This window comes from Amblyraja radiata, chromosome 27 (genome assembly GCF_010909765.2).
Source record: "Amblyraja radiata isolate CabotCenter1 chromosome 27, sAmbRad1.1.pri, whole genome shotgun sequence".
NCBI classification, from domain to species: Eukaryota; Metazoa; Chordata; class Chondrichthyes; order Rajiformes; family Rajidae; genus Amblyraja; species Amblyraja radiata.
In genome coordinates this window covers 35,597,325-35,613,661 of record NC_045982.1, presented here as the reverse complement: position 1 = coordinate 35,613,661, position 16,337 = coordinate 35,597,325, and the positions used below count along the sequence as shown (strand labels likewise).

Here is a 16,337-nt window from a genome sequence, read left to right as displayed (position 1 = left end):
AACTGTGGCCCCTGGTTCTGGACTCCCCTAACATTGGGAACATGTTTCCTGCCTCTAGCATGTCCAAACCCTTAATAATCTTATATGTTTCAATGAGATTACCTCTCATCCTTCGAAACTCCACAATGTACAAGCCCAGCTGTTCCATTCTCTCAGCATATGACAGTCCCGTCATCCCGGGAATTAACCTTGTAAACCTACGCTGCACTCCCACAATAACATGAACGTCCTTCCTCAAATTAGGGGACCAAAACTGCACACAATACTCCAGGTGTGGTCTCACTAGGGCTCAGTACAACTGCAGAAGGACCTCTTTGCTCCTATATTCGATTCCTCTTGTTATAAAGGCCAACATGCCATTTGCTTTCTTCACTGCCTGCTGTATCTGCATGCTTACTTTCATAGACTGATGAACAAGGACCCCCAGATCCCGTTGTACTTCCCCTTTTCCCAACTTGACGCCACTTAGATAGTAATCTGCCTTCCTGTTTTTGCTACCAAAGTGGATAACCTCACATTTATCCACATTAAACATCATCTGCCATGCATCTGCCCACTCCCCCAACCTGTCCAAGTCACCCTGCATTCTCATAGCATCCTCCTCACACTGCCACCCAGTTTTGTGTCATCTGCAAATTTGCTAATGTTACTTTGAATCCCTTCATCCAAATCCTCAGCACAGGAGCCCCTCAGGGCTGCGTCTTGTCACCCTGGTTATTCTCACTCTACACAAACCAATTCACATCCCAGCATAGTTCAGTTAAAATTTATAAATACGCAGATGACACAACCATCATAGGTCTCATCTCGAACAATAATGAAACAGAATACCGCACTCAAACACACAAAGCAGTCACTTGGTGCACAGATAATAACCTCTTACTCAACACATCAAAAACACACAAACTCATCATTGATCTCAGACGTAAGGCACAACCCAAGACCCCCCTACTCATCTCAGGCGAACCCATATCCACCACTGACTCATTCAAATTTCTTGGCACTCACATAAGCAATAACCTCAAATGGAAAATCAATTCAAATCACATCTACAAAAAAGCCAACCAAAGACTCTTCTTCCTCCGCCAGCTCAAGAAGTTTAGAGTAAGGAAACACCTCCTAATCCGATTCTACACAGCCATCATACAAAGCATGCTCACTTCATCAATTACAGTCTGGTTCAGCAGTTTAGACACTCACTCCCATAATAAATTACAGCGCATAGTTAACAAAGCATCCAAAATCATCAGCACTCCCCTTCCATCAATAGAATCACTCCATCACAAACGGTCCGTGTCAAGGGTGAAGAAAATCATCTCTGATCCCTCCCACCCAGCTCACCACATCTTCCACCTGCTGCCATCAGGAAGGCGCTACAGCTCACTGCCCGCCAAGACATCTCGATTTAAAAACAGTTCTTACCCACACGCAATCCGAATTCTGAACACACTATGATAACAGCACATATCCTCCCCATGCATGTACTGTATATTGTATGATGTTGTGTTTTATGTTATGTTTGACGGGAATCAGCCTACCTTGTAACATCCTGTACTGAACCTGAATTCCACCAGCTTGACTGTGTGGTCATTAAATAATCTAATCTAATCTAATCTAATCTAAATAGCTGCGGTCCCAGCACCGAGCCTTGCGGTACCCCACTAGTCACTGCCTGCCATTCTGAAAGGGACCCGTTAATCCCTACTCTTTGTTTCCTGTCTGCCAACCACTTCTCTATCCATGTCAGCACTCTACCCCCAATACCATGTGCCCTAATTTTGCCCACTAATCTCCTATGTGGGACCTTATCAAATGCTTTCTGAAGGTCCAGGTACACGCCATCCATTGGCTCTTCCTTGTCCATTTTCCTAGTTACATCTTCAAAAAATTCCAGAAGATTAGTCAAGCATGATTTCCCCTTTGTAAATCCATGTTGACTCGGACAGATCCTGTTACTGCTATCCAAACGTTTGGCTATTTCATCTTTTATAATTGACTCCGGTATCTTCCCCGCCACCGATGTCAGGCTAACTGGTCTATAATCCCTGTTTTCTCTCTCCCGCCTTTCTTAAAAAGTGGGATAACATTAGCTACCATCCAATCCACAGGAACTGATCCTGAGTCTATGGAACATTGAAAAATTATCACCAATGCATCCACGATTTCTAGAGCCACTTCCTTAAGTACCCTGGGATGCAGACAATCAGGCCCTGGGGATTTATCAGCCTTCAGTCCCATCAGTCTACCCAACACCATTTCCTGCCTAATGTGGATTTCCTTCAGTTCCTGCGTCAGCCCAGATCCTCTGGCCACTACTTTATCAGGAAGATTGTTTGTGTCCTCCTTAGATCCAAAGTACCTGTTTAATTAATCTGCCATTTCCTTGTTCCCCATAATAAATTCACCTTTTTCGGTCTTCAAGGGTCCAACTTTGGTCTTAAGTAATTTTTTCCTCGACACATACGTAAAGAAGCTTTTACTATCCTGCTTTATATTCTTGGCTAGCTTACCTTCGTACCTCATCTTTTCTCCCCGTATTGTCTTTTTGGTTATCTTCTGTTCTTTAAACATTACCCAATCTTCTTGCTACGTTGTATCTTCTTCGCTTTAATTTTTATACTGTCCTTGACGTCCCTCGTCAGCCATGGTCGCCCCTTTCTCCCCTTAGAATCTTTCTTCCTCCTCAGAATGATCTGATCATGCACCTTCTATATTATTCCTAGAAATACCTGCCATTTGTGTTCCACTGTCATCCCTGCTGTGTATCTTTCCAGTCAACTTTGGCCAGCTCCTCCCTCATGACCCCATAGTCCCCTTTATTCAACTGTAACACTGACATCTCCAATCTACTCTTCTCCCTCTCCAATTGTAGATTAAACCTGGCCATGTTATGGTCACTGCCTCCTAATGGCTCATTAACCTCGAGGTCCTTTATCAAATCCGGTTCATTACATAACACTAAATCCAGAATTGCCTTCTCCCTGGTAGGTTCCAATACAAGCTGTTCTAAGAATCCATCACACAGGCACTCTACAAAGTCCCCTTCTTGGGGTCCAGTACCAACCTGGTTTTCCCAGTCTACCTGCATGTTGAAATCTCCCATAACAACCACAGCATTACTTTTGCCAATTTTAACCTGATTCAACTTGCGCCCTGTGTCCAGGCTACTGTTTGGGGGCCTGTAGATTAGTCCCATTAGGGTATTTTTACCCTTACAATTCCTTAGTTCTATCCATACTGACTCCATATCTCCTGTTTCAATGTCACCCCTTGCAAGGGGCAGAATTCATTCCTCACCAACAGAGCTACCCCACCCCCTCTGCCCATTACTGATCTACTGTATCCGTTGTTCAAGATGTGGATTCTTATACATCGGCGAGACTAAACGTAGACTGGGTGATCGTTTCACTGAACATCTTCGCTCAGCCCGGCTGAACCAACCTGATCTCCCGCTTGCTGGACCCTTTAATTCTCCTTCCCATTCCCACACAGACTTTTTTGTCCTCAGTCTCCTCCATTGTCAGAGTGAGGCTAAACGCAAATTGAGGAACAGCATCTCATTTTTCGCTTGGGCAGCTTACAGCCCAGTGGTATGAATATTGATTTCTCTCACTTCAGGTAGCCTTGGCATTCCCTCTCTCCCTATCCGCCCCCACCCAAGTCGCACTAGCTTCTCATTTTCACCCAACAAACAGCTAACAATGGCCCGTTTCCTTTATCATTGTTACGTCTTTTGCATATCTTTTATTCAATGATCTTTATCTACATCATTGTCTATATCTCTCGTTTCCCTTATCCCTAACCAATCCGAAAAAGAGTCTTGACCTGAAACATCACCCATTCCTTCTCTACAGAGATGCTGCCTGTCCAGCTGAGTTACTCCAGCATTTTGTGTCCAAAACCAGTTTGAAACTTGGCTTCATGGAAGGACGATTATTTTTAATTACCTCAGGATTCGGTGCTGGGTCCATTGCGGTTTATCATCGATATTAATGATTTGGATGAGAACGTACATAGAAACATAGAAACATAGAAAATAGTTGCAGGAGGATGCCATTCGGTCCTTCGAGCCAGCACCGCCATTCATTGTGATCGTGGCTGATCGTCCCCAATCAATAACCCGTGCCTGCCTTCTTCTCATATCCCTTGACTCCACTAGCCCCTAGAGCTCTATCTAACTCTCTCTTAAATCCATTCAGTGACTTGGCCTCCACTGCCCTCTGTGGCAGGGAATTCCATAAATTCACAACTCTCTGGGTGAAAAAGTTTTTTCTCATCTCAGTCTTAAATGACCTCCCCTTTATTCTAAGACTGTGGCCCCTGGTTCTGGACTCGCCCAACATTGGGAACATTTTTCTTGCATCTACCTTGTCCAGTCCTTTTATAATTTTATATGTTTCTATAAGATACCCCCTCATCCTTCTACATGGCATGATTAGTAATTTTCGAGATGACACTAAAGTAGGTGGTTTTGTAGATAGCGATGATGGTTGTCAGAAATTGCAGCAGGATCTTCATCAATTGGACAGGTGGGCTGAGGAATGGTTGATGGAGTTTTCTGCAAATAAGTGTGAGGTGTTGCAGTATAATTTAGATAAATGTGAGGTTATCCACTTTGGTGGCAAAAACAAGGGGGCAGATTATTATCTCAATGGGGTTAGGTTAGGTAAGGGGGAGGTACAGTGAGACCTGGGAGTCCTTGTACACCGTTCACTGAAAGTTGGTGTGCAGGTACAGCAGGCAGTGAAGAAAGCTAATGGAATGTTGGCCTTCATAACAAGAGGATTTCAGTATAGAAGTAAAGAGGTTCTTCTGCAGTTGTATAGGGCTCTGGTGAGACCACATCTGGAGTATTGCGTACAGTTTTGGTGTCCTAATTTGAGGAAGGACATCCTTGTGATTGAGGCAGTGCAGCGTAGGCTCACGAGATTGATCCCTGGGATGGTGGGACTGTCATATGAGGAAAGATTGAAAAGACTAGGCTTGTATTCACTGGAGTTTAGAAGGATGAGGGGAGATCTTATAGAAACATATAAAATTATAAAGGGACTGGACACGGTAGATGCAGGAAAAATGTTCCCAATATTGGGCGAGTCCAGAACCAGGGGCCACAGTCTTAGAATAAAAGTGAGGCCATTTAAAACTTTTTCACCCAGAGAGTTGTGAATTTGTGGAATTCCCTGCCATGGATGGATTTACGAGAGAGTTAGATAGAGCTCTAGGGGCTAGTGGAATCAAGGGATGTGGGGAGAAGGCAGGGACCGGTTATTGATTGGAGATGTTCAGCAATTATCAGAATGCATGGCGGTGCTGGCTCGAAGGGCCAAATGGCCTCCTCCTGCACCTATTTTCTATGTTTCTATGTGTCGCATTTTGGGAGATCTAACATGGGCAGGACACAGACAGTGAATGGCAGGGCTCTTGGGATCTAGGAGTGCAGGTACATGGTTTCTTGAAAGTGGTATAATAGGTATACAGGGTGGTAAAAACGATAGGGTCTTCAGATGAAATGTCTCGACCCGAATCATCACCCATTCCTTCTAACCAGAGATGCTGCTTGTCCCGCTGCGTTACTCCAGTATTTTGTGTCCATCTGCGGTGTAAACCAGCATCTGCACTTCCTTCCTACACATGTGACAAAGCTCTTTAATGTATCAGAATTATTCTCTTTGCTGGACAAAAATGCTAGAGAAACTCAGCGGGCGAGGCAGCATCTAAGGAGAGAAGGAATAGGCGACGTTTCGGGTCAAGACCCTTCTTCAGACCGAAGGGTCTAGACATGAAATGTCGCCTATTCCTTCGCTCCTTAGATGCTGCCTCACCCGTCGAGTTTCTCCAGCATTTTTGTCTACCTTCGATTTTTCCAGCATCTGCAGTTCTTTCGTAAACATAGTTATTCTCTGTCTGACTTTTTAAATGTAAATGTGTGAAATATAAGATGATCCCTGGCAAACATTTATGTTGTGCTTTGGAGAAAGCTTGCACTCGTTACGCTGAAACAAATTAATACTAGGGGATGCAACACATTCCCATTCAGAGCCCCCAGTGTCAGCTTCAAGTATGTCTAGGTCAGTTGCAGCATGCTAAAGTCCAGACTGTAGCTTCCTGTTGCTGGCTCAAGAATAAACCTTAATTTCAAGCTCAGAATGTTCTTAGACAACAATGTGGCAATTTCTCCCCTCTGTGCGCAAATACAGTATCATTTGCCTTTTCCTTCCAAGTACTTTAATTAAACCCAGGATAAGATTTTGTTTAATGAGAGTAATAAAGTAACAGGTACAATCCTTGAGCAGCCACGCATGGCTAGTTAAAACGTTACTACAATTCTGATGTATATTCTATTCCATTCTAATCTCAATTGTAATCGTATTGTCTTTCTGCTGACTGGATGGTACCCAACAAAAGCTTTTCACTCTACCTCAGTAAACATGACAATAACCTAAACTGAACTGATCTGATATCAGTAAACAGTTTATTAAAGAGGAAATGGGGAAAATTGGAAAACTTTCTTAGGACAACAGCAGGAAAGAAAACGGGTAATACGGGCTGAAAAGATGAAGTACGAAGGGAAGCTGGCCAGGAATATAAAGAAGGACAGTAAAAGCTTCTTTAGATATGTTAAGGGAAAAAGAATAGCAAAGTCAAATGTGGGTCCCTTGAAGGCAGACATGGGTTAAATTATTATGGGTAACCAGGAAATGGCAGAAGAGTTGAACAGGTACCTCGGATCTGTCTTCACTAAGGAAGACACAAACAATCTCCCAGATGTACTGGAGGACAGAGGATCCAAGGGGGTAGAGAAACTGAAAGACATTTTCATTATGTGAGAAATAGTATTTGGGTAGGCTAATGGGACTGAAGGATGATAAATCCCCTGGGCCTGATGGTCTGCATCCCAGGGTCCTCAGCGAGGTGGCTCTAGAAATGTTCACTAAATTCCAATGTTCAATAGATCCAGGATCAGTTCCTGTGGATTGGAGGATAGCTAATGTTATCCCACTTTTCAAGAAAGGAGCGAGAGAGAAAACAGGGAATTACAGACCAGTTAGCCTGACCGGTGGTGGGAAAGATGCTGGAGTCAATTATTAAAGAGGTAATTATGGGGCATTTGGATAGCAGTAAAAGGATTAGTCCAAGTCAACATGGATTTATGAAAGGGAAATCATGCTTGACTATTCTTCTCGAATTTTTTGAGGATGTGACAAGTAAAATGGATGAAGGGGTGCCAGTGGGTGTAGTGTATCTAGACTTTCAAAAAGGCTTTGATAAGGTCCTGCACGGGAGACTGGTGACTAAAATTAGAGCACATGGTATTGGGGGTAGGGTGTTGACATGGATAGAAAATTGGTTGGCAGACCAGAAGCAAAGAGTAGGAGTGAACGGGTCCTTTTCAGAATGGCAGGCAGTGGCGAGTGGAGTGCCGCATGGCTCGGTGTTGGGGCCGCAACTGTTTACATAGAAACATAGAAACATAGAAATTAGGTGCAGGAGTAGGCCATTCGGCCCTTCGAGCCTGCACCGCCATTCAATATGATCATGGCCATATATATTAATGATTTGGAAGAGAGAATTAGGAGAAACACTAGCAAGTTTGCGGATGACACAAAGCTGGGTGGCAGTGTGAACTGTGAAGAGGATGTTAAGATGTTGCAGGGTGACCTGGACAGGTTGAGTGAGGGGGCAGATGTGTGGCAGATGCAGTATAATATAGATAAATGTGAGGTTATCCACTATGGTGGCAAAAACAAGGGGGCAGATTATTATCTCAATGGGGTTAGGTTAGGTAAGGGTGAGATGCAGCGAGACCTGGGTGTCCTTGTACACCAGTCACTGAAAGTTGGCGTGCAGGTACAGCAGGCAGTGAAGAAAGCAAATGGAATGTTGGCCTTCATAACAAGAGGATTTCAATATAGGAGTAAAGAGGTTCTTCTGCCGTTGTATAGGGCTCAGGTAAGACCACATCTGGAGTATTGTGTACAGTTTTGGTCACCTAATTTGAGGAAGGACATCCTTGTGATTGAGGCAGTGCAGCGTAGGTTCACTACATTGATCCCTGGGATGGCAGGACTGTCATATGAGGAAAGATTGAAAAGACTAGGCTTGTATTCACTGGAGTTTAGAAGGATGAGGGGTGGATCTTATAGAAACATATAAAATTATAAAAGGACTGGACAAGCTGGATGCAGAAAAAATGTTGGGCGAGTCCAGAACCAGGGACCACAGTTTTAGAATAAAGGGGAGGCCATTTAAGACTGAGGTGAGAAAACTTTTTCGCCCAGAGAGTTGTGAATTTGTGGAATTCCCTGCCACAGAGGGCAGTGGAGGCCAAATCACTGGATGGATTTAAGAGAGAGTTAGATAGAGCTCTAGGGGCTAGTGGAGTCAAGGGATATGGGGAGAAGGCAGGCACGGGTTATTGATTTGGGACGATCAGCCATGATCACAATGAATGGCGGTGCTGGCTCGAAGGGCCGAATGGCCTCCTCCTGCATCTATTTTCTACGTTTCTATGTTTCTAAATATATATATATTGACAGCTGTATAGGGTACTATGTGATTGCATTACAGATCATAGCATTTAATATTTCTATAATTAGTTTAGTTTACTTTAGAGATACAGCGGGGAAACAGGCTCTTTGGCACACCAAGTCTGCCCCAACCAGCAATCCCCGCACATTAACACTATCGTACCTACACTAGGGACAGTTTACAATCTTTACCAAGCCAATTAGTCTCCAAAACCGTAAGTCTTGGAAAGGTGGGAGGAAACTGTAGCACCTGGAGAAAACCCACACATGTCACGGGGAGAACGTATAGTCTTTGTACAGATAACACCCATAGTCAGGATTGAACCCGGGTGTCTGGCGCTGTAAGGCATCAACTCTACCGCTGTGCCACCGTGCTGCCCGGAGAAGTCTCCTAACTATGTAGGTGCTCCAGTTTCAGTTTAGTTTATTGTCACGTGTACCGAGGTTCAGTGAAAAGCTTTTTGTTGCATGCTAAACCTGTCAGCAGAAAGACAATATATGATTACAATCGATCCATTTACAGTGTATAGATACATGATAAGGGATTAACGTTTAATGCAAGGTTTGGCCAGCAAAGTCTGATCAAGAATAGTCTGAGGGTCACCGAAGAGGTAGATAGAAGTTCAGCACTGCTCTCTGGTTGTGGTAGGATGGTTCAGTTGCCTGATAACAGCTGGGAAGAAACTGTCCCTGTATCTGGAGGTGTGCGTTTTCACACTTCTATTCCTATATGATGGGAACGGGGAGAAGAGGGAATGGCCAGGGTGCAAGTCGTCCTTGACTATGCAGCTGGCCTTGCCGAGGCAAGGTGAGGTGTAAATGGAGTCAATAGAAGGGAGGTTGGTTTGTGTGATGGTCTGGGCTGCGTCCACAAGTTACTACCATTTCTTGCAGTCTTGGATGGAACTATTCCCAAACCACTTCACTTGCTTCACTTGCTCTATTTCCTCGCAGCCCTATAACATTTTCCCTTTTCAAATAAAGAAATCTCTTCAAGTTTGCTATTGAATCTGCTTCCACCATCCAGTCAGATCATAGCTACGCCTTCCATGAAACAGGTTTTTATTGCCTTCCACTCGCTACCACCGCTCATGCCCCCACCCCCCCCCCCCCCCCCCCCAACTTCATTTTGTCGCTTTTGTGTTTGCCATTTATCTCTCCATAAGTACTTGGCAAAGCTTTTTATTTTGTTCACTTTAAATACTAATGCATTTACAAGAAATTTTACAGGTTGTCAACAGACAGCACTTCAATTGCTTGCATATGTTATAAACAACATGAGATACTGTCCATGGAGTTATGCATGTGGTGAACAGCTGAGGCTCAAAAGCAAAACTGATCCCAAGCTCGATCAGTGAATTTACCACTCTTAATCAGGATCGATTTTGCAAATTAAAATAAAATTTGACTTGGTATTCCTGGTCTTGGGAGGGACAATTCAGTCAGTGTTCTCCTGCAGGAATTGTGTGTGTTTGTTACATTAACATCTACCCAGATGGACACCAAAGAAATAAATTATCACAATAATCACTGAAAAATCAAATGGATTCACGGCAACTCATGAAACGTCATTATATTATACCTTTACATAAACAAAACAATGTATTTGGAATGAAATTTCCACTTACTGGTACATTTGTTCATTCCAGGTGTCCGCACACCAAAGTGTCCAGGTGGGCATGATGGCAAGCAAATGCCAATCTGTCTAATGTCATTCCTTTCCAGAAGGATGAACAATTTGGGCAAACACTTTAAACATCCATTGTACTCTGAACATAGCTCGCACCCTTTTGGACAAACTGGAGTTACCTCCGTGCTTACTGTAAAACACAAATGCACAGAAAAAGCTTTGAATTAACAGATGTAAAAACACTCACCATGTTGGTTCCCAGTGTATTCAGCATTGGGAACTTTGCAATTCATATTTTTCTCTTCAGTTTAATAAAATGGTTTAATTAAGTTACAAGTTCTTTGACTATCATGTTTGAACACATTCTTTCCTTGTCCTTTCACATCTCTTAAGTAACATCCCATAAGGATCAGATATTTCACATTCAAATGATTCCTAACATTCCTTCTCCAACACTATATTGGATATCTCTGCTGTCTCTGTTGACAACTTGTCAAGTTGGGGTGAACCACAATATAGTCTGTTGAGTCAGGAGATCAAAACAGTATCTTCAATGGGACGGCTTGGTGGCATAGTGGTAGAGCTATCTGATCACCAGAGACCCGGGTTCGATCCTGACCATGAGTGCTGTCTGTAGCGTGTTTGTATGTTCTTCCCGTGACCTGCGTGGGTTTTCTCAGAGATCTTCAGTTTCCTCCCATACTATGAATGTAAAATTATCCCTAGTGTGTGTAGGATAGTGCTAATATGCGGGGATCGCTGGTCGGTGTGGACTCGGTGGGCCGAAGGGCCTCTTTCCACGCTGTATCTCTAAACTAAAATCAACCAACCACATAATCACTATAGCATTATCATTCTTCTATTTAGTCACTGCTTCCCTTTGAATTCAATTGTTTGCAATCCAGTTTGACCAAGAGTTGAGCTTCTATCAAGATATCCTCTCAATACTAAAAAGCTCTTCCTAGCTAAACTTTGGGGATCAATGGGAGATCCACGTGATATCCCCAGTATTCTTTCAAATTACAAATATTGTTATTTGTTGAGTCTTCTTCGAGTCCTCAACAGATTACGAGTGGAGCAGGGGAGGTGCAAAGCACATGAGACACATGCAGCTGTGGAGCAGTACAGACAATGTCCCACCTACTGGAGTGTGACGACGCCCCCCAGTGCAGCCCCCAGGACCTGGCTGAACCGACCCGACCAGCTGTGACCTGCGCCAGATACTGGCAGAACGACATCTGAGATTGCAACGGATTGGAAGAAGAAGATTTGTTGAGTAAACGGATGGCATTATATCGGCCAATGGAAGGATCCATTACTTTGTCTTTGGATATAAGAACTGTTTCCAACTTCACTAACAACTCTTTCTATGTCTCCGCCCACTTGCAACCAAAGCAAACACCTGTACCTTTATCATCTTGGGTCTTACTACTAAAAGTCACCCTCATCCACAAATAAAACTTCCATATATGCAAAATTCTGTTTCCTGTAACTCAGGCAGTATCAATTCTTACACACCCATCCACTGTAATATGTCCCATATAACCATATAACAATTACAGCACGGAAACAGGCCATCTCGGCCCTTCTAGTCCGTGCCGAACACTTACTCTCACCTAGTTCCATCTACCTGCACTCAGCCCATAACCCTCCATTCCTTTCCCGTCCATATACCTATCCAATTTATTTTTAAATGATAAACTCGACCCTGCCTCCACCACTTCCACTGGAAGCTCATTCCACACAGCTACCACTCTCTGAGTAAAGGAGTTCCCCCTCATGTTACCCCTAAACTTTTGTCCCTTAATTCTCAAATCATGTCCTCTTGTTTGAACCTTCCCTGCTCTCAATGGAAAAAGCTTATCCACGTCAACTCTGTCTATCCCTCTCATAATTTTAAAGACCTCTATCAAGTCCCCCCTTAACCTTCTGCGCTCCAGAGAATAAAGACCTATCTTGTTCAACCTTTCTCTGTAACTTAGGTGCTGAAACCCAGGCAACGTTCCAGTAAATCTCCTCTGTACTCTCTCTATTTTGTTGACATCTTTCCTATAATTTGGCAACCAAAATTGTACATCATATTCCAGAATTGGCCTCACCAATGCCTTGTACAATTTTAACATTACATCCCAACTTCTTTACTCAATGTTCTGATTTATAAAGGCCAGCACACCAAAAGCTTTCTTTACCACCCTATCTACATGAGATTCCACCTTCAGGGAACTATGCACAGTTATTCCTAGATCCCTCTGTTCAACTGCATTCCTCAATTCGCTAACATTTACCATGTACGTCCTATTTTGATTTGTCCTGCCAAGATGTAGAACCTCACACTTATCAGCATTAAACTCCATCTGCCATCTTTCAGCCCACTGTTCCAAATGGCCTGAATCTCTCTGTAGACTTTGACAATCTACTTCATTATCCACCAACTATCTGAGTATCATCTGCATACTCACTAATCCAATTTACCACACCATCATCCAGATCATTGATGTATATGACAAGCAACAGTGGACCCAACACAGATCCCTGAGGCACCCCACTAGTCACCGGCCTCCAACCTGACAAACAGTTATCCACCATTAACCATATAACCATATAACAATTACAGCACGGAAACAGGCCATCTCGACCCCTCTAGTCCGTGCCGAACACATAATCTCCCCTAGTCCCATATACCTGCGCTCAGACCATAACCCTCCATTCCTTTCCCATCCATATAACTATCCAATTTATTTTTAAATGATAAAAACGAACCTGCCTCCACCACCTTCACTGGAAGCTCATTCCACACAGCTACCACTCTCTGAGTAAAGAAGTTCCCCCTCATGTTACCCCTAAACTTCAGTCCCTTAATTCTCAAGTCATGTCCCCTTGTTTGAATCTTCCCTACTCTCAGTGGGAAAAGCTTTTCCACGTCAACTCTGTCTATCCCTCTCATCATTTTAAAAACCTCTATCAAGTCCCCCCTTAACCTTCTGCGCTCCAAAGAATAAAGCCCATTAGTCTCTGGTATCTCCCATTCAGCCACTGTTGAATCCATCTTGCTACTCCACTATTAATACCCAACAATTAAACCTTCTTAACCAACCTTCCATGTGGAACCTTGTCAAAGACCTTACTGAAGTCCATATAGACAACATCCACCGCTTTACCCTCATCAATTTCCCTAGTAACCTCTTCAAAAAATTCAAGAAGATTTGTCAAACATGACCTTCTAGGCACAAATCCATGTTGACTGTTCCTAATCAGACCCTGTTTATCCAGATGCTTATATATATTATCTCTAAGTATCCTTTCTATTAATTTGCCCACCACTGACGTCAAACTAACAGGTCTATAATTGCTAGGTTTACTCTTAGAACCCTTTTTAAACAATGGAACAACATGCGCAGTACGCCAATCCTCCGGCACCATTCCCGTTTCTAATGACATTTGAAATATTTCTGTAATAGCACCTGCTTTTTCTACACTAACTTCCCTCAATGTCCTAGGAAATATCCTGTCAGGACCTGGAGACTTATTCACTTTTATATTTTTCAAAAGTGTCAGTACTTCCTCTTCTTTGATCCTCATAGTTTCCTTAGCTACCCTTCTTATTTCCCTTACCTCAAATAATTAAATATCCTTCTCCTTGAAGAATACTGAAGAAAATAAATTGGTCAATATCTCCCCCATCTCTTTTGGCTCTGCAGATAGCTGCCCACTCTGACTCTCTAATGGACCAATTTTATCCCTCGTTATCCTTTTGCTATTAATATAGCTGTAGAAACCCTTTGGATTTACTTTCACCTTACTTACCAAAGCAACCTCATATCTTCTTTTAGCTTTTCTAATTTCTTTCTTAAGATTCTTTTTACATTCTTTATACTCCTCAAGCACCTCATTTACTTCATGCTGCCTATAATTATTGTAAATCTCTCTCTTTTTCCGAACCAAGTGTCCAATTTCCCTTGAAAACCATGGCTCTTTCCAATTATTACTCTTTCCTTTCAACCAAACAGGGACATAAAGATTCTGTACTCTTAAAATGTCACCTTTAAATGTACTCCATTTCCCAGATTGCTGCTAAAAAATGTAATATCTCATCCTCATGTCCAAATTCATTCATGGTTCATAACTCGCTATTTCAGCAGCAATACTCTAGCTTATAACGCTTCGAGGTCTTCCCAAGTCTGGTTTCATATGTAAGCCCACCCCTCCCCACTCATTCTTTCAGTTATCCCCTGAAACACACAACTTTCAGCTTCTCCTCTGAACTTTCCTTAAATCCCAGCCCAATTACAAAGCCTTTAAGTATCACAATTTAGACGGCACGGTGGCACAGTGCCAGAGACCTGGGTTAGATTCTGACTACGTATGGATTTTGCATATTCTCTCCGTGACCTGCGTGCATTTTCTGGATTTCCAGATTCCTCCCACACTTCAAAGTTTTTAGACTAATTGGCTTGGTATAAATTTAAATTGTCGCTAGTGTGTGGAGGACGGTGTTTGTGTGGGGTTCACTGGCCGGCATCGACTCGGTGCCTGTTTCCACGGTGTATCTCTAAACTAAAACTAAACTAATAATTCTTTTTTTGGCTCATTGTGAAGTGCCTTGTATTTATTTTCCACTTTAAGATGAATTCATAAATGCAAGTTATTTTTAGCTTTGTCATTGCAAGAAAATATTTTTGCTCCCATCATAGAATATACTGTTGAACACTGCAACACAAGAACAGGCCCTCAGCCCAAAACCTCCATGCCAAACCTGATGCTAAGACCAACGTTTCTTTTTTCCATGTGCCTGCACATAATCAACACCCCTCTATTCCCTGATATCTAGACCCATATTCATAAGTCTCTTAAATGCTACTATTATATACACCTCACCCCCCCCCCCACCCCCCCACCCCCTGCATTAATTAATTGATTAATTTTAGGGTTTTTTCTTTCTTGTAAAGTTTTTTTAATTGCGCTCGTTGATGTGATGGAATTCTTCAAATAATGTGCAGAGGACAAGCCACCAAAAAATTAAAAAATTGGAAAGTAAGGAGCAAGTAATTGACATGCATTAAAGAAATTGGTATGACTGAATTTATATTATTAGGGAGAAGTAATTTTAAAACATTGTTAATTTAATAATAATAATAATAATAATAATAATAAATACTTTATTGATCCCCTCAGGGAAATTCAGATGTCCAGAAGCCCCCAACCAACAAACCCACAGATTCAAAATGAACGCAGACAGAAAATACATATTTACTTCAATGCACTGAAAGAATAAAGACATTTCTGAATTATAAACTTTGTTATAATCTCCAACAAAAGTCAAGAGTGTTTAATTGTCATAAGTTCACAAGTTATATAGAGTAGAATTAGGCCATTCGACTCATCGAGTCCAATCCACCAGTCAATTATTGCTGATCTTGGGAAGTTGGGAGGTCATGTTGCATTTGTATAAGACGTTGGTGAGACCGCATTTAGAGTATTGTGTTCAGTTCTGGGCACCATGTTATAGGAAAGGATTGTCAAGCTTGAAAGGGTTCAGAGAAGATTTACGGGGATGTTGCCAGTAGTAGAGGGTGTGAGCTGTAGGGAGAGGTTGAGTAGGCTGGGTCTCTATTCCATGGAGTGCAGGAGGATGAGATGAGATCTTATAGAGGTGTAAAAAATCACGAGAGGAACAGATTGGGTAGATGCACAGAGTCTCTTGCCCAGCGTAGGGGAATCAAGGACCAGAGAACATAGGTTCAAGTTGAAGGGGAAAAGATTTAATAGGAATCTGAGGGGTAGCTTTTTCACACAAAGGGTGGTGGATGTATGGAACAAGCTGCCAGAGGAGGTAGTTGAGGCTGGGACTATCCCAATGTTTAAGGAACATTTAGACATATACATGGATAGGACAGGTTTGGATGGATATGGACCAAGCGCAGGCAGATGGGACTAGTGTAGCTGGGACATGTTTGCTGGTGTGGGCAAGTTGGGCCGAAGGGCCTGTTTCCACACTGTAGGACTCCATGACTCTATCTCTGCCTCCGAATCCCATTTTCCTGCCTTTTCCCCATAACCCTTGACACCCGTTCTAATCAAGAATTTATCGATCGCTGCCTTAAAAACATCCACTGACTTGTCCTCTACAGCCCTCTGTGGCAATGAGTTCCATGGATTAACTACTCTCTCACTAAAGATGT

The 16,337-nt window shown here is 42.7% G+C and overlaps 1 protein-coding gene across 1 annotated transcript in view; it reads right to left on the bottom strand.

Moving 5' to 3' along the window:
* Positions 1-16,337, bottom strand: part of rspo1 (R-spondin 1) — a 282,583-nt gene that overhangs the window by 178,315 nt on the left and 87,931 nt on the right. Inside the window, exon 3 of the mRNA XM_033045492.1 lies at positions 10,157-10,348. Coding sequence (XP_032901383.1) covers positions 10,157-10,348 — 192 coding nt within the window. The remainder of the gene's footprint in view (positions 1-10,156; positions 10,349-16,337) is intronic.